This window comes from Stigmatopora argus, chromosome 5, assembly GCF_051989625.1.
Source record: "Stigmatopora argus isolate UIUO_Sarg chromosome 5, RoL_Sarg_1.0, whole genome shotgun sequence".
Lineage (NCBI taxonomy): Eukaryota > Metazoa > Chordata > Actinopteri > Syngnathiformes > Syngnathidae > Stigmatopora > Stigmatopora argus.
The window spans coordinates 4,025,570-4,046,645 of NC_135391.1; the positions used below are offsets into that span (position 1 = coordinate 4,025,570).

General features: G+C 40.7%; 2 protein-coding genes across 5 annotated transcripts in view; one reads left to right on the top strand and one right to left on the bottom strand.

Moving 5' to 3' along the window:
- The window catches only part of ccdc92 (coiled-coil domain containing 92), an 88,302-nt gene that overhangs the window by 27,065 nt on the left and 40,161 nt on the right, over window positions 1-21,076 (top strand). The window contains exons 5-7 of one of the 4 annotated variants that reach the window (XM_077600144.1): window positions 8,360-8,476; window positions 18,117-18,212; window positions 19,486-19,650. Coding sequence is in view for 1 of the 4 variants with exons in the window: in XM_077600143.1 (XP_077456269.1) it covers window positions 20,104-20,194 (91 nt within the window). In the remaining 3 variants the exon portion in view is untranslated. Of the gene's footprint in view, window positions 1-8,359; window positions 8,477-18,116; window positions 18,213-19,274; window positions 19,651-19,710; window positions 20,195-21,076 lie in introns of those variants that run through there. The other 3 variants (XM_077600146.1, XM_077600145.1, XM_077600143.1) reach the window with 3 other exon arrangements.
- LOC144074047 (uncharacterized) lies at window positions 7,493-20,138 on the bottom strand. Its single transcript, XM_077600148.1, has 3 exons — window positions 19,421-20,138; window positions 8,237-8,468; window positions 7,493-8,149 (listed from the first exon to the last, which is right to left on the bottom strand). The coding sequence occupies exons 1-3, from the start codon at window positions 19,451-19,453 to the stop codon at window positions 7,974-7,976; spliced, it is 441 nt and encodes a 146-aa protein (XP_077456274.1). The 5' UTR covers window positions 19,454-20,138; the 3' UTR covers window positions 7,493-7,973.

A 21,076-nucleotide genomic window follows, 5' to 3' on the forward strand; every position in this document is an offset into this window, starting at 1 on the left:
CATGAAATTTCCCGAATACGGGATGAATAAAGTTATCCAATCCAATCCAATGTCGTCCTTTTATGTGCATATAAACCGCACCCTCGATTCAGTCATCATTTTTTGTCCGACAAATGCGGCTTATATCCGAGTAAATACGGTAAATAGCACTTGATTAACTATAGCACTGGAGTGGATTAAAAATGCTTTCAGACTGAATTCAGTTAATTTGTTGCATACGACTAGACGGAGCCCTGTTGCTACTCGTTCCCCACTTTTAAGAACCACTGCTCCAGATGCAGAATTAGACAACATGGTGTTGTGCTCGAGAAATATTTTGGCCCACAAGCAGAGGAATGCTTTTTTTGTGTGTCCTCGAGAACCACAATGGAGGCATTAAAGCAATTTAAACATGCCTCTAATCTATTAAGTCATCTGTTTCCTATAAATGTACGCTAATTAATGGCCATGGGGAAATGAGGGGCTGCCTAGATGAGCAGTTTGGAAAGAAGGCGGAAAAGGCCGGAAGAGGAGAGACCAAATTGGAAGACCTGACAGTCATCCTCTCACTATTATTATGGTTTCAACGTTGATTTACAACAATAAAACCATGAATATGGTGTAAATTGGGAAACGGGGAGGCGGCTTATACGCGAGAAAATTGTAAAATTCAACAAGTTTAAGGCAATTTTAAATTTTCTAAATGTTAAAAGTTAAGATATATGTTTAAGAACAGATTCTTTTGAAATATTTAGGAATAAACTGTCATTGTGAAACCTTTTAACCCTTATTTTTTTATAACAACGCCTAAACAGAGGTTTCACAGGACTTCTACTACTATTTCTCTACTTCTTGCCACTTTTTTGTTATTCATGGGCAGATCATAAAGAGATTTGTTAGGTATTTTCTTGGCAATTTTACGCATCGATTCCAGATTTTTACCATTGTTTTTGTCTCGGCTGATAAACTAGATTAATTGAGTGGGGATTTATTGCTGCCCACGAGTACTGAGTCAGCGAAAGCCCTCCAGTTTTAGCTGCACTTGGTCACCTATAACACGAATGAACCACTTTTCTTTCCCTCGTGAGACGGATCATTTCTTGGCAGCGTCTGAATGTGGTTACTTTCTTTTGGGCCACCGTTAGCCCCCAGCTTTTGACGTTTGAAAATCCCCCACGCTATGGGAATTACCTTTAAATGTTTCAGTCATTGACATTTGATTTGCTTGACAGAGCTTTACAGAAGGTTTTCTCACTTGCCGGCATAATGTAGATCAACAGCTTGCATACTTTTATGACTCCTCCACATGTTCTTGATTAAGGTAATTGAGGTTCAGACTGTGTATTTAACACTAATTTCACATTTATACGAAATCTCTCACCTCCTCTACAGTGTATTCAGAAAACGGCTTATGTTTTTGTTAGTGGTTATTACCATGATGAAAACTTCATTTATCCTTTTAAAGCTGTGATTGCTATTTTCAACTCTTGCGCTATGAAATAAAGGTGAGTGTTAATAACCAGATGCACCTGGTCTTTAAATGTTGCCAACGTTTACACGCTACATTGAATCTGGCTAGCACAAGCTAACATAAACAATAAGTATATTGGGGTGTGTTAAGTAGTAAAACTTGAAATTTCTGTATAACTATGATTTTATGCACTCTTGTGTAACATTCTTACACCTTACTGTTCTAAAATGCTCTGACTAAAGAGTCAAAAAAAGCACTTAAAATTGCTAATAACGTTAGCAAGGGCCCAAAAATTGTCACCCTTTCGTTCTTTTTTTCCCGTGTTTGCGTAAAGATGTTTTTATTATTATTACTTAACTGAAACACGAATTAATTCGTTGCCTATTTGAGTCATACAGTGGCGGTCTGTGCATTTTCTCGTAGCGCCTTCAACGAATCAATCCAACCCTCAAAAACTATTTTATGGCTATAAAACCTCTACAGGTGCGACACATAAAATATAATCAATAAATCAATGCACAAAAATGGGGTAAAATCCACTTCCTAGCAGCATTTCATGATTAAATACAAATACTGGAGCTTTTCAGACATTACAACCGGGCCAAGGGGGTGATTTTCCCGGGAAAAGACAGCGATGAACATCAATGGCGAAACAGCAAAAATTGCACTAAAATAGGGTAAAATCCAGCCGAAAACAGCATTTATTGATTAAATACAAATACTGTAGCTTTTTAGACATCAGAACTGGGCCCGGAGTATCATTTCCATGGGAAAAAGACAGCGATGAACGTCAAGCTCCAGATACAGTTTGGTAGCTCTGGCTAATCACTAGCCAATCATAGTTGGTGAAAGCGATGATGTATCCCTACGCCTGCGACAAGGCATTGTGGTGTTGCCAACTCGAAATCTGATTGGTTAAAGCAACAGTCTTATCGACGGTTGTTTAATGCAGCAGAGCCTGCAGAACTGATTGTGAAGGCCTTGAGGCAGATTTCTGACCCTGGCAACAAATAAAGGGCTGAAATGTGATTGGTTAAATGCTTCAATATGAAAACACACATCTGGAAGCAGTGCAACCAGGGGGAAAAGCAATGAAAGGAAGCTAACAGACCATTTGGAATTATTTAATAAGTATTGATGGACAAGATATAATATATGATTCAGATATTTCTTAGGCCAGCAGATGATTGATGAGAGATGAGTTGGCAAATTGTAACAGGAATAAAGTCAAAGTATTGGAATAAAACTGGGCTAAAAAGGTTCACACAGCACAATAGGGGAACAAGTCAAGGGAAAGGCCAATACCCCAACTCTTCGACTCCCCTTTTTCTCTTATTGAATGTTAGCAGGCTCGCACTGAAAAAATATACAAGCCAGCATGTTTCTGCTTTGTTTCCTATTCCTCCCGTGAACCTTCACTGGCCGGGATGCCCTTGACGTTGCAGTCCGTGTCGGCGGTGCTTAAACCCCGTAGCTAGTACAATAAACACCTCGCCGACGGGCCCAAACGTTGAGGAGGTCCCACTTCCTGTCAGCACGAGGTATTGCAAAGAAAGAGCAGCGGAAGGACACAAAAGGTGACTGTAAACAAGAGAAGTAGATGAGGCAGAAAGAATGTAATGGGAGAAAACAGAGCGCAAAGAACACCGTTCCCATTGAAGTTCAAATTAAGAGGTAGGAAAACTTTTTGCACGGTAACGCGCTCGTAACATAACAAACAAATTTAAATGAACATGGATTACGATGTAGACACTCAAAAATAAATTTAATCTAACCTTACACTAAACTTAATTCTAATTTTGTTTTAAATTTTGATACCTTTCTTGGCTCTGTTTGCCCCGCCTCCACCCTGACTTTCAGATGCAACCTATCGAGGGTTGTTTGCTTTTGTATTCCCTTCAAAATATTCCCAAAATAATGCACACAAATGTCCTCACAATAGGAAAACGCACGACCACTTGCCAAGGAGAAGTGGTATATACTCCTCTCGTATTAGCGATCACTCCGCCATTCGCACTGACTAATGGGAAGAAAAAAAACACTGAAAAAATGCAATGCCCCGCCCAGTGCTCGTTGAGACATTACACGAGGGAGTTGCGACCAGAAAGACAGTGGCCATGATGTTCTTATGAGCAGCCTCTCGCGTCCGCTGTATGCTCATATATCAAAATTTGACTTGTATCTCAAGATAAATATTTGCCCGAAATTGTACTCGTATCTCAAATTGCTCGTATGTCGAGGTACCACTGTAGTTTGCTTTGAATTAGGTGTTACTATGTTTATCATGTTACCGCCTCACGTGTTTAGCTCATTGGCACCCAATCTATTTGAACTGGGAATTCTGACAGTGACCATTCCGCTTCAAATGGATTGAATATCTATCGGCATGGCTGACAGCCAATGAGTTAAGTCCCCGAAGTATTCAAGTGGCATTACTTGGAAAAAAAACGTTTTCTGCCATCCAAGCATGACGGATGTCAGAGACGTCCTCGCAAATTCACCTACCTTCCATCTCTGAATCACTTTTACGACGTGTTTATTTTTAGATGGATAAGGATCACAGACCATCACGGCGCGTGCTTTTCGGGATTTACGACGCGTGGCCTCCCTTTCGGCTGGGACATTTCTCCGCTCGCGTCTTTGGGATTCCACCGTGAGGCGGGAAGAAAGCCGCCACGAGGGATCAGGGGTCAAGCTAGATCGTAGCGACTCTTCGTTTCCACGGGAGGAGAACCGGGCGAATGACGGGTGGAGGGTTCATTTGAGTACCGTTGAAAGTCGGGGCTCACGTTGTAGGCGGGATTATGTTTGATTGGCGGCAAGACAGGTCCAGCTGTTGCGGGCTTCATAGGTTATTTGCTCTAATCTGATGGATTAATCATTAATACAATTTTAATCAAACAGGAGACATCTTTAACATACACTGATTACAACTTGCAAGTGAAAATCACCCATAACTCGCCTTCGTTCAAGAGGATTCTGAAGAGCGGCATACTGTTCTCTCTATTTAGTCGCGCCATACTCAAAACATTTAATGTAATATGATTCAAAACAATTGCATAAGCTAACCGAATAACACCATTAAGGTCAAAAAACAACTGCTCATATTAGATCGAAACCAAAACACCTGCGTAAGACTTTGCAGTATCATACTTGTCAACCTCTGCCGATAACTGCCCTTATAAATGATTATGATTCCCCTTACAAACCCCCCAAAAAACCTTACAAACACCGTACGGTGTTTGTAAGGTTTTTTGGGGGGTTTGTAAGGGGAATCATGATCATTTATAAGGGCAGTTATCGGCAGAGGTTGACAGGTATGCAGTATAAGCATAATAATTTCTTTATAAGGTAAACTGCCGGTGTCCTAGTCAAAGCAATTTATGAGTCCTTCGCAGATCTTCATTGCGAACTTGCATCTGGGTGTCTGGGTTGCGAGGTGTGTCTCCCAGTAAACAGTCCTTGGACGGTGAGGTGTTACGTCAAAAAGCTGGAGCCAGCAGGGCGACCTTGAGTTTCCCCCAGTCTCAAATTAAAGACTCTTATACAAAAGTAATTAAAATGCATACATCTATAATATTATCCAGAATAACCCCAACATCAGCTTTCCGGGAGTTTTAAGATACATCCAAACACCGGCGCTAGGCCCGGATTTCACTCGGCGCGCAGACACGAGCCCAACAATCTTAAATAAAAAGCAATATTGCTACGCAACCACTTCCATTCCTGCGTGTTTGCGTTTTTTGTGGTTGTTTGCAGCCTGCTTTTGGCAAGCTAGCTCGTCTGTGGCCCTCGGTACGCTTGCTCGAACATGTGTTGCACACATGTTTCCGTGCCTGTGAATCAGTCTTTGTGTCGAGTTGCATCCTTTACAGCAGTTAGTGTATTTCCTCCTATTACAAAAATGCCCGAAAGAAAGGGTTTGGAGACGTTTTTTGGGGTCTGTAGGTATGCTAACAAACCTTGGAAAAGGAAACGAGTTGGGACAGACGCACATTCGCCATGTGATCCCCGTTCAACTTGGACAGGGACTGATCCTGGTGGGCCGTCGGGGGCTTGTATCTATCGTAAGCTGGCCGTGACACTTTTCATTCTTTCTCGATGTGTGTGGGCCCATTCAGTGGAGCGACGCTACCCCAAAAGACAAGAAGCGCTGCAACAGCTGCGCGGGAAAATTGGTGCGAAGGAATTCCGATCCCACTTCAGAGGAAGATTAGTCAAATATAATGTCTACCTTGTAAAATGGGGGTTCATTGGGAAATTAAGATGATTTAATGTCCCTTAAGGGGCAATAAAATTGAAACATGTTACAACAGGCTCCAAGTGATTGACCAAATATGGGATGATATAAAGTTCTAACCTAACCTAAGACACAATTCCAAAGAGTTGCGTTCAAATACATCGTAGAATAAAAAGAATACAATGATTTGCAAATCATGCTTCACTTTAAAGACAAGATAGACATTGATAAATGTGACTGTTTTTAGAAAATAATAATTTTCCGAATGAAACCGTCTCGGAAAAAAAGCAGGCAAAACTAGGCTGAGAAAGTTACGGAATACTCGCAAAACTGGCATTTGATTTCAATACCAAAATTTCCGAACCCGTGAAAATCTCCTTAAAAAAAGAAAAATACTTTAGCAATCTTTGTAATACTTTCAAAGATTGAAGGGACCATCATTGGATTTCTGGCGAACACAAAAACGTACAACACACAAGCGTTTGGGTTCTGACAACCTATAGACAATTACTCTCGTCTTTATCGAATTTTCACATGTAAGTATAGCGATAACTGTTAATTAGCAGCTGAGCGCCCCAGGCGCCAAACGCCATCCACGACACGACAGCTTCGTCTCACATCTCCCACCCACTCCTCTTCACGTACACGCGCTGTCCCAGCTGACTCACCCTAAGCTCCCCCTCACTTCGTCTAGTACACTCTCACAAACAAACACACACACAGGCGATGCACACACATCGACACTTGGCCAGGGCGCAGCTCAGCACATTCTTGCGGGGCATGTTGACACCCCGGCAGGCAGGATCTATGAGGACTTTCTGGCATGGGGAGCATTTTGTTATTCCAACAAATACTGACTCCCATTGCTTACGGCCGCAGAGCAAATGAGGCACGGGCTTTTCCGTGGCGCCGCGTGATACATCGGCAACATCGACACGTGTGATTACGCTTCTGAGTCTGAAGGCTTCGTCGTATTTACCGCATTTTTGGACTGCCGTAAAAGTCGATTTTATGCAAGGAAGACGGGGGTGAAAAAAAGGGTTATAATTCCTATTATTTGGGGCGAATGGTATTTCAGAGACCAACAACAAATAATTTGCATTACAGCAGTGTTTTTTTAAAGTGTTGTACGAGTACCACCTGACTGAATCAAATGTTCAAACGACCTTATTTTAATGGAGTAAAATACATTAATGAAGTACAATTCACTTGTTTTTAATTTATACAAAAGTTTTGCTTTCAATGTTTAAGTCCATTTTCTTCCTTTTCTTAATGTCTGAATGTTAAGACCAACTGTATGGATGTATACCGTGACCGGACCTACTACTTTAAACGCAAGGATAAAATAAAAAATATAAAAAATTGGCAGCACATTGTAGTACGTACTTGTATTTAGAAATATGTCGAGCGGGGGGGCAATACATGCCCTTGTTATTCCTAAATAATTGTTATCTGTAACGGGCCGTATATGGCCCGCGGGCCGAGGTTGAAAAACATGTACACACGATCCGGGGGCGGGGCGAGCGCGCGAATCCTGTTTCGGCGAAACGTCCGTTCGGCGAACTGTCCGTCGGCCAAACGTCCGTCGGGCAAACGTCTTTCGGTGAATCGTCCGAGTACCATGTATACATATGTATATATATATATGTGTGTGTGTATATATATTTCATGCAACACCCTTAATTATTTATTTATTTACTTATTTATTACCTATTTATTTATGTCTAAAATGTCTTTTTCTGTGTCTGTATTCTCATTCTCTTGCTCCTGTGAGTGAAATTTCCCTCTAAAAGGTCTTTCTGTGTCTGTATTCTCACCCTCTTGCAATCCTTAAGTACATTTTATTCGACAACTTGCAGTGCTAATTCTCAAACCGTGGCTCATAAAACGGACAAAAACGTCTTTGTTTCAACACAAACAAATGTTAACACCCTCAATCTTGCAGTAAATCACTCCTAATTGTCCTCATTGTCAGTATCGCAGGCACAAAAACCTTATCCGAAAACATAACATTTGACTGCTTTCACTGCACTTCTTGCGCGAACATGCAGCGCAGCAATTATCTTGTTGTGGTCCCTCCTTGCTTTTATATTTAGACTGCTCCAGGCTCCCTTTCAGGCTCTTTTAATGATCATAAGATGTCTATTCTAATGCGGCGGGGGTGCAGGACTGCTAATGCTAAACACATGCGCAAAAGCCATCATTGTTGGAATCCTACTCTACTTTTTTGGTGCAATTACACCTGATGGAGAGCGCAAGACAAGTGTCAAATGTTGGAACGCTTCACCAAGCACACATGCATTGTTTCCTGGAAATCGGTAGAATGGCCACTTTCTTCTTTTTATGATCCTGCCACCGTTGACTGACATTTTCTGTGCTTGTGTTGCTCTTGGCACACTCCGCCGTGGCTGGAACATGACTCAGATGCCAGTGGAGAAGGGTGCGTCTCCATTTGCCAACTGCGCATATTTTCAAAGTCAAGATTTGCCCTTGTTTGTACGGTGACAGACGGTGATTAAGACTCGAATAGAAACGGTGTGAAATACCTGGAAAGTTTGGGATTGGTTTTGAATCGAAGGAAGGGGGGCTCAAAGGTCGCAAAGACTCGTTATCAAGGGTTTTCTGCTTGTAGCCCGTGTCCTGTCTAATGTTCCTGCCATTTCCCGCAGTTTTCCTGCCTTTGAAGACAGCGGCCTTGTTTTGTGGACGCCAGACAGGATGCTTCTTCACATCCCACCAGAGAGGATGCTGGGATTTCTCTTCAGATTCATGGATGACCTGCACAGGTGAGAAAATCAAGATATTACAGCCCAAAAAAATTCTGTCACTGTCAGTAGATATTTGATTAAATATAGCCAATTTAGAGCATGAATTGTTAGTCCAAAACCGTTGTTGGTTCGCAATCCTACCATCGGACGTTAATCGGCAATTAATAGCATGGCTGAAAATATTCCACTACGAAGTACGAATTATTCCTAAATATTTGAAAATAAATTCTAAAACATTTAATGTGAGGATTTTTGGAAGAAGAAAAAAAAACGGCATTTCAATGAATGCACTGTAGTTTGTTAAACAAGTTCAAAATGAACTACAACCACCCAGCTCCCTCTACTGGCTCACTTGGAATCTACAGGCTACAATGAGTCCGCATTTAATTAATCAGCCCCGAGATAAACATATTGAAGCAAACTCCAAGGTGTGTACATCCCTTAAATATATTTAAAAAATGTCATTCTGATCCGTCCATAAAAAACAGGCAGAGAAATTTTAGTTAGCGAAACAAATTGAGCAAGGCATTGAGCCTTGGACTTTAAATTTAGAGACAATAACTGTATAAATGAATCATACTTTATTCCATAAAAAAGTCATTCTTAATTACTCTTGATCTAAAAAACATTCATCATGCAATGATTTATCACGTTAAAAAAGTAATTATTGATGACTCTTAATATCAAAAACATTTATTATGCAATGATTTATCACATCATTCTCGATGACTCATAATATCAAAAACATTGATGACGTAATTTACTCCTGTCATGTTTGTGGTGTAACATTTTTGTTTTACTGTACTCAGGCCAAACCTATATATATATATCTATATGTAGAAAATATATATATGGGTCAACATAAAACAGTGTAATATATAGAATCTTCATACCTTCTTAAAAGAAACGCTAATATTTAAATATAATTGCACTCACGTTTAATGATTGCAATGGCCCGTGATGTACTTTTCAAAGAAAAAGATGTTCCAAGAGACTTTATTTATATTCAGGTCATACATTTAGACTTTACAGCCAAACGTGATACGCGACAGTCATCTTCCATCTTCACCTCCGTCAACCCAAGCTGTCTTTTTACTACGCCATAAAGCGGCTCCCGCGTTCCCACCCCGAAGACCCCCGAACTTGAGCTCTTAATTCCTAGCCACCCTCCTTTCGTGGCCCACTTTGGTGCCAGTTTACCACACCGTTGCTTTCCAGCGTAATGAAAGCAGGCGCCGGTCCAAAATGCTCGGCCCGAGTCCAGCCCGGCGAGAGTGACTTTAATGGCGTGCCGTAATCGTTCCACGGCCGAGGCCAAAACCGCGTTCGGCGGCGGGAGTCCCACCTCTGGCGAGCGCGACTCCCATTGGCTGCCAAGTCGCCGCTCCACTTCGGGAAACTCTTTCCAAGGCAAATACGCACTTTTCTTTGAGATCGAGATACAGTAGAGCAGGGGTGTCAGACTCGGGTTGGTTCGCGGGCCACGTTAATGTCAACTCGATTTCATGTGGGCCGGACCATTTTAGATATAATATTTAGATTTGTTTTTATAAATGGATTAAAAGAACTGGATTAAAAGCCCTGAATATTCAAATTTTTATAGATCTAAAACAATGCTTATTTTAGCTTTTTTATACATTTTTAGATTTAACCAAAGAATTTTTGAACTAAAAACACAGAAAAAAAGATTTTAAAAATTGCAATTATTGATTTAAAAAGGGGAAAATCAGGAAATTTAATATACATCTATACTCTTCATTTTAATTTGATCCTAAAACAGAAAGTCGGCACTCACGATTTACTTTCCCGGACCACACAAAATAATGCGGCGGGCCAGATTTGGCCCCCGGGCCGCCACTTTGACACATGTGCAGTAGAGTGTTTGCGGACGTGCAAAAAATTGTAATTATAAATATATCAGTTTTAATGATGCTGTGGTTCTTTTGCCCGACTTGGGTGCTGGCGGCGTGGGTTCAATTTCAACTCGGTGGCGGCTTCGTTGACGGTACGGATGGTTTGTCCGTCGCGATGTGTTCCCGAACCAGTTTAGGGTTTTTTCCGCCTTTCGCTGAACCCCAATGGGTTTCCATGTTCCTGTGCGGAGTTCGCATGTTCTCCCCATGGCTTCGTCCGTTTTCTTCGGGTACTCCGGTTTCCTACCACGTCTCCAAATGGATGTAGGCTGGTTGATTTGAATTGTCCTTAGGTATGGATGTGTGCAAAAATGGTTATTCATTGTGACCTGCAACTGGCTGAGCCCACCGGTAGCCAGGATGGGCTCCAGCACCCCCCGAATTAGCGGAATGAATAGTTACCTGAATATTCAGATTTTTGGGGGGTAATTTCCGACTCTTTTAATTATTGTCTGTTTCTTTAAACCAGGCATTTCTCCAATAGCGTAATATAAAATAGTCGATTTTGACTTTAGGATGGCAATATTGGCAGATTTTTTGGGTGTGTCTTTGAGTCCTTGAAACGCATTGGCTGAAGTCCTTTACATAATAAAATCTATATTGTAACTGTATTTTGTTGGCAGTGCAGAGTTCAGAGGTATCTGGATTTGTATAGTACCAACAAGAGCCCCCTCGTGGTAATGGTTTGCTTTTCGGGCAAATAAATCGACTTCGTGCTCACCAACGCAATTGATTGATCAAATTTAGCTTGTTTTAAGTGAAGATGAAAGCAGGGCTCTTGGATTTTAATAAGCACTTACCAACTGGACATAGTGTATTAGTCAATGTGTGGCTGTTTGAACTCAATTCATTTGAATAAGGAGGGAGAATTGAAATATAGGAAGGAATTTCCAGTCAAAGTTGAGGGGAGTTGGAATCAGAAGTTTAAATGAACGCCTGAGGGAATTTACTGGAAGCAAAGAGTTTTTGTTTGCCAAGCCGTTGTTGCAGATGTGTCAGGTAAAAACAGGGCGAGTGCGACTGGATGCTTTTCAATGCACACCCCAAAGAAGAAGAAGAATAGAACAGATGGCCGATTAATAAAGCGGGATTTGGACATGCCTGTTGTTTTTGGAGGACAGAGTGAAGTGTAGAAAGGCTTTTTGGTATGCAGATCATATGGTTTGTTTTATGAGGGGAGGAAATTATGTTCGGGAAAAGCCAACATCAAAAGAAAAGCACTTCTTTTCACTTGCCATAAATGTTATGTCCTGCCAATGAAAATGGAACATCATTCCAAAAAAGAGAGAAAAAATGAAAAATATATATATATATGTAAATAAACTTTCGCCTCAGAAACATTTGCGTTAAAAGTTTGAATTCTAAAGTTGTGTTTAAGTGTAAGCAGACCTTGCAAAGACATAAGTTGCTAATTTTTTTTGTTAGTTCCCATTATTTATTTTACAGATATCAACTACCCCATCATTGAATTTTCCACAAATAATCAAAAAGAAAGTTGGATGTCTTTTTTTGAAAATTGAAATTTTTGAAATGCAAAATGTCGGTACACGGTCGATTGGTCGCCCAGAAGGTAAGTGATAATTACCATTTAAATCGTTGCTCAAATTCCCTAAATACAAACTGCGAATTACTATTTAGTCATACATAATGCAATATTAATTATTAGGCTAAAGAAAAGCTCCAAATTTTCCGGACTTTTATTGTTTTTTGTTGGAGAACTTGTTAAGACCCTGACTGGCGTAGCTTCTTAAAGGGACAACGCATGTACAAACTTTTATACACAAATGTCGTCTCAGTGAAACTGCTCATGGCCATTGTTGGCTTTTATTGATGCGTAGACCGTCTTGTTTTACCTTGTTTTGTCGCTGGTCTTTTGGTCGTCGGTCTTTTGGTCGCCCGTTGTCGCGGTCCGGGTGACCAAAAGACAGCGACCAAAAGACCGGCGACCAAAAGACGGCGACCAATCGACCGCACACGAAAATGTCTCATCTACTTTGGCAACATTCTTAAATTTTAAGAAGCAAAAAAAATCAATTATTTCCAAAACCCAAGTCGGATTTAAAATATGTTATAAGTTTTGGGTCATCTTTTTAGACCCACAGTGACCAAAGCCCCAATTTTTCATTTATGAATGTGTTAACATGCTAAAATGATTCACACATACCTTTTTATTTGACCTTTTTAAAAATGTTTTGAAAGAAGCCAAATCCAAAGATTCACCATTCGTCAAAAACCAAAATTCTATGCTCACGTAACATTGAACTCCTGCAGGACCATATTTAGGCAATTGCACATATTTGTGCAATGTTATGATGCATTGTCAATAATAGGCAACCAAAAGAGAAGCATATAAATATCTGGACAGGCAATGAATCTAAAGGCTCACAGAAAGGTGACAAGAGACCATTTGTTGCTCTGGCTTAAAGTCTCAAGAAAGTGCCAGCGGTACCCGAATGCCAAACGCCGCTTAAATCGGGTCGACGCTCAATCACCCCGACCTCGTATGATATATTACTTCACACCTGTGCAAACAGAGGAGGGGCTAGAGCTGAGGGACCTCCATCGTGCAAACCCTAACTTCTCTTTGTCGCTTGGTTTTGGCTACCAATTAGAAAATAGTCAGGAAAAAAATTATCCATTAAAAACAAATCTCGATTTTCTGATTGGTCTACGTTGCTTCGGTCTAGTCGAAGGGAAACTGCTGTCTGACTCAGAAGACGAACGCCTTCCTATCATGACTGCCAAGACCACGAGGATTTATTTTATAGGCTTATTTGCATCCTTAGGTTTATGTTCTTTCTAGTTTGCGCTTGACAACCTATACGGTTTCTCTGACTCAGCCCAGAAAACGCTGTTGCCAAAGCACTGCGGTGTGACTGATTGTATGTTTAGGCATGTGTAGAAGGACCTGGCTGTTATTCTATGTCAAAGGTCTCCCTACTGACAGATTCAGAAGGCTTTACCAAACCAAAGGTTCCTTTTACGACTAACACGAGGGATATCACAATACACTTCTATTTTATCCCTGAATGAACGGTTGCTTAAGAAAAAAGGGACTTCAGTCACGTGTTCCCGGTTTCAATAAGTCGGCCATTTATTGGTTGCATCGAGTAATGAGGTGAGAAAAATATTTTTGAGGGATATCAGGACAACTATATATATTTTTTTATTTGAAGTTATTTTATATTGTTTTGGACTAAATCAAGCCCAAAAGGTCAGTGATAAAATTCCAGGCTTTTAGGACTAAAACTAAGAAATGATAAAGGGATTTTTTAGGGATATCAAGACAACTTACAGCGTGTCCAATCGTGTGCGGTCGATTGGTCGCCGGTCTTTTGGTTGCCGGACCGCGACAACGGGCGACCAAAAGACCGACGACCAAAAGACCGGCGACAAAACAAGGTAAAACAACACGGTCTACGCATCAATAAAAGCCAACAATGGCCATGAGCAGTTTCACTGAGCCGATGTGTGAGTGTAGAAGAGTTTGTATGTACATGCGTTGTCCCTTTAAGAAGCTATGTCAGGCAGGGTCTTAACAAGTTCTCCAACAAAAAACAATAAAAGTCCGGAAAATTTGGAACTTTTCTTTAGCCTAATAATTAATAGGGCATTATGTATGACTAAATAGTAATTCGCAGTTTGTAATTAGGGAATTTGAGTAATGATTTAAATGGTAATTATCAATAACCTTCCGGGCGACCAAAAGATCGGCGACCAAAAGATCGGCGACCAAAAGACCGGCGACCAATCGACCGTGTACCATGTCCAATAGACCTTTTTTTTACGTTATTTTTTATTGTTTTGGAGTAAATCAAGCCTAAAAGGTCAAAGTGATAAATGCCACGATTTTAAGACTAAAACTAAGAAATGATGAAGACCAGCAACGGTGAGTGTCAAGTCTAGGATTCTGGATAGGGTCAAAGTCGGGGGACGGCTGAAATCTTTCAACAAGGGTGCTCAATTGAACCTGATAACTAGAAGAGAAATGCCTCAGTTTAAAATAACCTCAAAATTAGATAAGCTTTATTCGTCCAAAATTGTGCAGTGTTTCAACTGAAAAAAAATGAATTCTGGTCATGCAGGGTCTTACTTGCCTTTGTAAAAAAAATATAATATTTTCTACTAACTAGATGGAGGTTTTGCTATTTTCATATGTGAAGAAATGTTTTCATCATTGTCAACTTTAGTTCTCATTTGCGCTTTTCAGTCTAGCTCGCTGCATTCAGTGTGGAAAGTGTCCCATAACCGTTTGCTTGTTATGAATGGACTTGCACTCATAAACATATTTTTTCCTGCTGTATTTTTCCTTTGGCTCTCAAATCCTTCGCCAGACTTGCCATTCATTCCCTGTCATTGTGGCAGGAAAACGTCCTAAAAGTGGTCAATTAAAGGTGTTTATAACTCCAAGCAGTCTTTTATTTAAAAACACTTGTCATTATTTTGCATCAACTAAACTAGGGTTGTCCAAACTATGGCCCGCTGCCTACTTTTTATTGGCCCGATGAAGAGCTCATTGAATATGGCCCGCACAAGAAGCTTAACTTCAGCCTGCATTTCTTCGCTTTAAAACATGACAAAATTTTGAAAGAAACGACGAAAACTAGAATTGTAGTTTTTGTTTTACAAAAATGATCTTTGTTTCAGAAGTGTAAATATATTCATTTTGTGTACCGCTTATTCTCACAACAGCGCTTCCATTCAAAACCCTGAATAGGAAGAAAAAAATTACAAAGAAGGCTTGTTCTTGGGACCAAACAGCTGTCAAACAAACAGCTGTGTGTTGTCATTTTGGCCTCGCCATCCCTGCTTTTAGGAGCAAAGGTAAATATACCTCTACAAGCTATAGGGACTGCACCTGAAATAGCCCGGAGCAGGCAACAGCCTTCAGGTTGCAACATGGCGGAAGTGCCATAGCAATTTCAAGCCAAAAACTATAATCAGCTCATATTTTGCATGACCTTTTTTCAATATGCGGATCAGCTTAAGCTTAACACGCAGGAGTAAAACTAGTTCATGTTAAAAGCATGAATTATTTCGAGAAATTTGATTAATATTGTGATCTGCTGAGGTCGAGAAAACAGTGATGATGGTTAACGTTTTGTAGTTTTACTTTTGATAGTCACATTGAAGGACGTGCGATGCTGTAATTTATTTACTTAACACGCATGTTTTAAAAATCACCATTCATCTAACATAAACCAGCTGTGACAGCTGCTCGCTAAGTGACACATTGATCTTGGACACTTCAAACGTGCAATTATGCTTCAATTGGGCAAGCGGATTCAGCACTAATCTGTACTGGTAGCTTTTTCTCGTTAGGAGAAGCTAGTTGTTTAGCTCGTTTATTCCCATTCTTTTCCATAAAATGTCTTGATGATTTTAGTTCAAGAATGTTTGGAGAAATAAAACCAACCACATGAACGGGTGCGTACCTGAGTGCCACACTCTCCATGACACCGGCTTTATTTTTAGCCAAATGTACTCATTCAAGTTAACACAGTAGCAAATATCTGTCAGTAAAATAAATCATGACATTTATGACTTGAATGCTTGCTATACAATCCCGCACATATTGTGCAAAACCCTCATATGCGTGTTATGAAAGCTTAACCGCATTCCCAATTCCTCAGAGGGGGGGAACACTGTACACCAGTTTAAGAGAACTTTCGAGGCTCTTCGCAAAGTGTCCAGTGAAAGAAAAAAACAAAAGTGCTGCCACTTCAACAACATAAGAACATTTTTCAGTGGCATTAGAAAATATTTGGGGAAACCCAAAACTTGGTCTTGAGAGAAGACACGGATTGAAGGAATGTGCTCCAACATACAGATGCTCATTTCTTCACGTGTCTAGAAATTTCGACAAGTTCAACCTATAAGAATAGTTTTGCCGGCAATTTTTTTTTGGAAGGACCAAAAGTTATGCCCTTGCGCATTTTCCCGTCAACATGCAGTCACTTCTTTCCAACTATTTGGTTTGTGCGTGTTGTTTGTGGCCCTTTTGACTGCACCCCGTCGGGCCAGCAGCTGCCCTCTCAGCACTGGAGGCGGGGTCAACAAGCAGACGGCAAGTGTGTTGACACAACCTCCAAGACCAACATTTTCATCTGTCAACTTTGTGTACGTGAGTCAGTCCGCGTCAACCTTGATGGCTCTTATTTTCTCCATTGAAAACTGCACTCACTCAGTATACCTTTTTACCCTCAACTCATGGTAGACCAATCAGAACTCTTTTTACATTGACCCAACAGAATCATATTGCCACTGACATTAATGAAACTAAGGAAACACACCAACAACCTTCCAACTATTTTAACTACAGTCGTACCTCTACTTACAAAATTAATTGGTTCCAAGACTTTTTTCGTAAGTAGAGGTGTACTTTATATGTAAATTATCTCATTCATTCCACGATCCTCACACAACTGCCAACTAAACCCTTCAAAATTATTCAGTGTTCCAATTTAGTATGAAAGGTTTGAGGAAACAAAAAAAATTCTAAGGAAATGATTTATTAATGTCTTAAAATAAATAAAGCATATGAAAATGTGCCCTGCGCCGCTGAAATATCGCCCTCTGCGGCCATTATAGATGTATATTTGATTTTGAACTTATTTTTGCATTTCAAATGTATTTTGTATAAACAAAAGACTGGGAAAAATGGCTATAATAATATATATACTGAGGCAAACAGCAGAAATTTTCTGTGACGGCAAAAAAGTCAGGCAAATAACAACTAAGTTAGCTCGATTAATCACATTGGATATTTTTCACATGTACAAGTGTACTTATGTCAACAAAAATGGAAATTCTACCTGCATCAATTTTATCATTGCGTAAGATTTTTAATCCTGAAGGTAAAGCAGATCCTCTATTCACTGTTGAATTGACTTGCTCCGTCTAGTGTTGAAGATGAGAAGTACAACAACGCAGGCTGAACTTAAGCTTCTGGTGTGGGCCGCATTCAATATTTTCAGAATTTGTTAGCAGCCAATAAAAACAAGGCCACGGGCTCATAGTTTGGACACCAATGCTTTAAGTGTTCCTGACACAGTGCCAGTCAGTGTGAACAGCAGATCCAGCTTCGTTTTCATCGCACATCCCAGTGGGAGTGGTTTTCCAGGCCAAGCTGTGCCCTTGCCTGAAGACGAGTAGAAAATGGAAAGCATTTCCTGAAAAGAAACTCCATTTGGCCATCAAACAGCACAATACGCACGGCAGGAATCATCAGCATACCGCAGCAACGGGCCAATTGGCATCCAAAGCCTCTTTTTAGAACATCCTTCGTCTTCGGCGTCGACAGGCAGTCAAGGTTGTCGGCAGCTTCTCTGAAGACGAGGGGCAGTAAGCCACGGCTTTCCTGTGCGGATGAAACTCGCACAGCTGGTGTTGGGTTTCCATTCAAACAGCTGGGCCACAATGTTGTTCTGTGGTCGTCTTCATCCCTTTGGATAAGTCCAAATTTCTCTGCGAGGCCCCGACCTCCTCCTTTCTGCGCGTCCTTGTTGTCGACGCGACACGTGCGATGATCGCCAGCTAATGTGGGAACACAAGACGGTGTCCCGACAGTTGAACAAAGACAAGACGGTGTGAAAGCAAATGTTCCCAAGCTCAGACAGTTTCAAAACACTCCTGCTGGGCGATGGGAGATGGGAAATTTCCCCAATGTGAGAAAATGTTTCAGTGTGTTTTTCCTGGACACGCACCACAGAAATATAAAGTCTGTCTTTGGTTTTGTTTGGCAGGGCACTTGAGATTTATTCGGAGGAATGAACTGCGGTCGGAGATCTTCAAAGATGGCGGATGACCTGAAATTGGGACGTGAGGTGAATAAACGGCAGGTATTTTTGCAACATTTGATCCCTAAATTTTTTGTATAATCGGAACATGATTAGTCATGATCAATTATGTCATTATTTAAAATTTTCTATTCATTCATTCATCCTCCCTACCGCGCATACTTCGTAAACGTTGTGGCAGTTGCTGGGCGAAACAGACCACCTTGATTGGTCGCCAGTCAGTCGTAGGGCACTTAGAGAGACAGACGGCCATTCGCTACCGCAACCGGCGGGAATCGAGCCCGCGTCAAAGTCAGGCGAGAGAACCACTACACCATCAGATGACTGTTTTTATTCCGACTTTTACAAATAGATTTACAAAATGTGAAAAATGATATGAAGTAATAATAATCAGACCCTTGGGTTGTCGCTCCAAATAACATAAATAATAATTTCATATTTAAATGTATGAAATTTTAAAAATAGTCCCACATTAATAAAATAATTAAATAAAGAAACCTAATCCTAAATGTGACAAATGATATGAAGTAATAATAATAATAATAATAATAATCAGACCCTTGGGTTGTCGCTCCAAATAACAAATAATAATTTCATATTTAAATGTATGAAATTTTAAAAATAGTCCCACATTAATAAAATAATTAAATAAAGAAACCTAATCCTAAATGTGAAAAATGATATGAAGTAATAATAATAATAATCAGACCCTTGGGTTGTCGCTCCAAATAACATACATAATAATTTCATATTTAAATGTATGAAATTTTAAAATTAGTCCCACAATAATACAATAATTAAATAAAGAAACCTAATCCTAAATGTGAAAAATGATCTGAAGTAATAATAATAATAATCAGACCCTTGGGTTGTCGCTCCAAATAACATAAATAATAATTTCATATTTAAATGTATGAAATTTTAAAAATAGTCCCACATTAATAAAATTAAATACAGAAACCTAATCCTGACATTAAGGTGAAGGTTTGTTTACACGTCAGAAGAAAGCGTTCCCCTGCCATACCGATTGCTGCCGCCAGGTGGCGAAATATCCTAACATGAGAGTCTGTTGTTATGGTAATGACGCGAGCCAATGCACAACATCAGGGTCAATTATATGATCATCATTTCCCCTTTGTACATTTCTATGGGGAATTTTCTCATGTTGTCGTCGCCGTTTTTGTTGTTGTTGTTGTTGTTGTTGTGTGGATAAATAAGATCACACAATAAAATCAAGTTTTTCTCGCTACCTCCTGCTGCGATGCGCTGCCCTGCCTTCCCATGATGCATCGCTTTATTTAGTGTTGTCGCTTAGGGAGATGATAGGGAGCTGATCGGGTGGGACAGACGCATCCAGCCGTCTTCTGCTTTCGGCAGCGCCGCAACATGCTCGACGGCGTGCCGCAGCGTCGTTGTCCTTGACTCAGCCGTTCTGGTGGTCCGGGGGTCCCTGACCGGCGTCCCCACTTTTAGCCGCAAGGTAAGCAAAGACTTGACGTCACGTAACGAAGACGAGACGACGGCTGTCTTCGATAGCAAAGCGAGCTAAAGCTAAAAGGACGGCTAAAAAGCGTCACACGGGAAACACGCCTTGTTTCATTCAAAGAAGAACCAAACCGGGCGACGATGTGTCGTGACACTTGGGGTTTCTACCTTATTGCTTGTTAGGGTGGTTTTGGGGCTTGAAAACGGATGGAATTTTCATTTAAAAATATATACATTTAATTAAAAAAAACGAACACCATGTCGGTTTTAAGGCCACGTCGTCCCCAAATGTAGGTTAAGCCGCGTCGCTGTAAAAATGATGGCCTTTTGTTTGCCGGCGTTTGTCGTTGGCTTCCGCTGAAAATGTTGCTGGGCTCGTCTCGGATTGGACCTGGCTGACATTGGGGCACGGCCCGGTTCGGTTCGGTCCGGTCCGGTGCCGTCTCGGATGCGTGCCGCCCGGCCGCCCGCACGTCACTCCAGCTTGCCTCTGGGTGCTGTCCGCAATGCGGGTGCTGAAAGGGCAAGTGCACTGCGAAGTAGGCGACACACACACAGACACACACACATGCCAAATCAATCAATTGCTTCATAGGGGTGTGTCGATAATACCCATGTTGACGATATATCGCGATACTTTGGGGATCGATAGGGCAAGAATTGAGGTGTCCTTTTAAACATCACCCGCTGTTCTATTATCCGCTCTCAAAAAAACATCCTGTCTAATTTTAGGTGAACTCTGCCATTGACAACGATAAACATCAAATTCATTTTAAATGGACTCGCTTAATGTTTCAGTTCAAATAACGGCGATAGACGTCCAAAGCATTGCTGATAGCATAGTGTATAGTATAGTAAGGCTTTGCTAATTTGATTGACAATGTGCTTGGAATCCCTCTAATGGTGTCAGTCAAATTTAAGTACGGGGACATGGACTGATAGAAATGTTGTGTCCAGCTTGAGTACCCTCGCAATGGTTCTGGTGGCTAATGTTTCATGCTGCTGCAGTTCATCTATTATTAATGGTGTGTCTAGAATATTCAACAGAAGTAGCTTTTCCGACCCCGTTTACTTGAATTTGACTGCATGCTAGCACTTCTTTAGATGCGGTGTGTTTTGTTTGACTGTTTTTGGGGCAAATGTCCACTTTAGGTCATTGAGAAAAATTGCCAAACCTGCCAGTCGACGTCACATTTTGGACATTAAATTTGGGGTCACGTGGGCCACAACATTTACATGCATCTGGCCTACGTAAGCCTAAATGTGATGTCTTCTCGTGGATGCCAGGACTCGATTGTAATCAGGGATTTCCCGAGGGAAATTTGTAAAAATGTTTTGGAAATGGAATAAAAATATTAAATAGATGAGAATTTTGAGACTAGGACTGTTTGTCATAAGCTATTTATCAATAACACTCAATA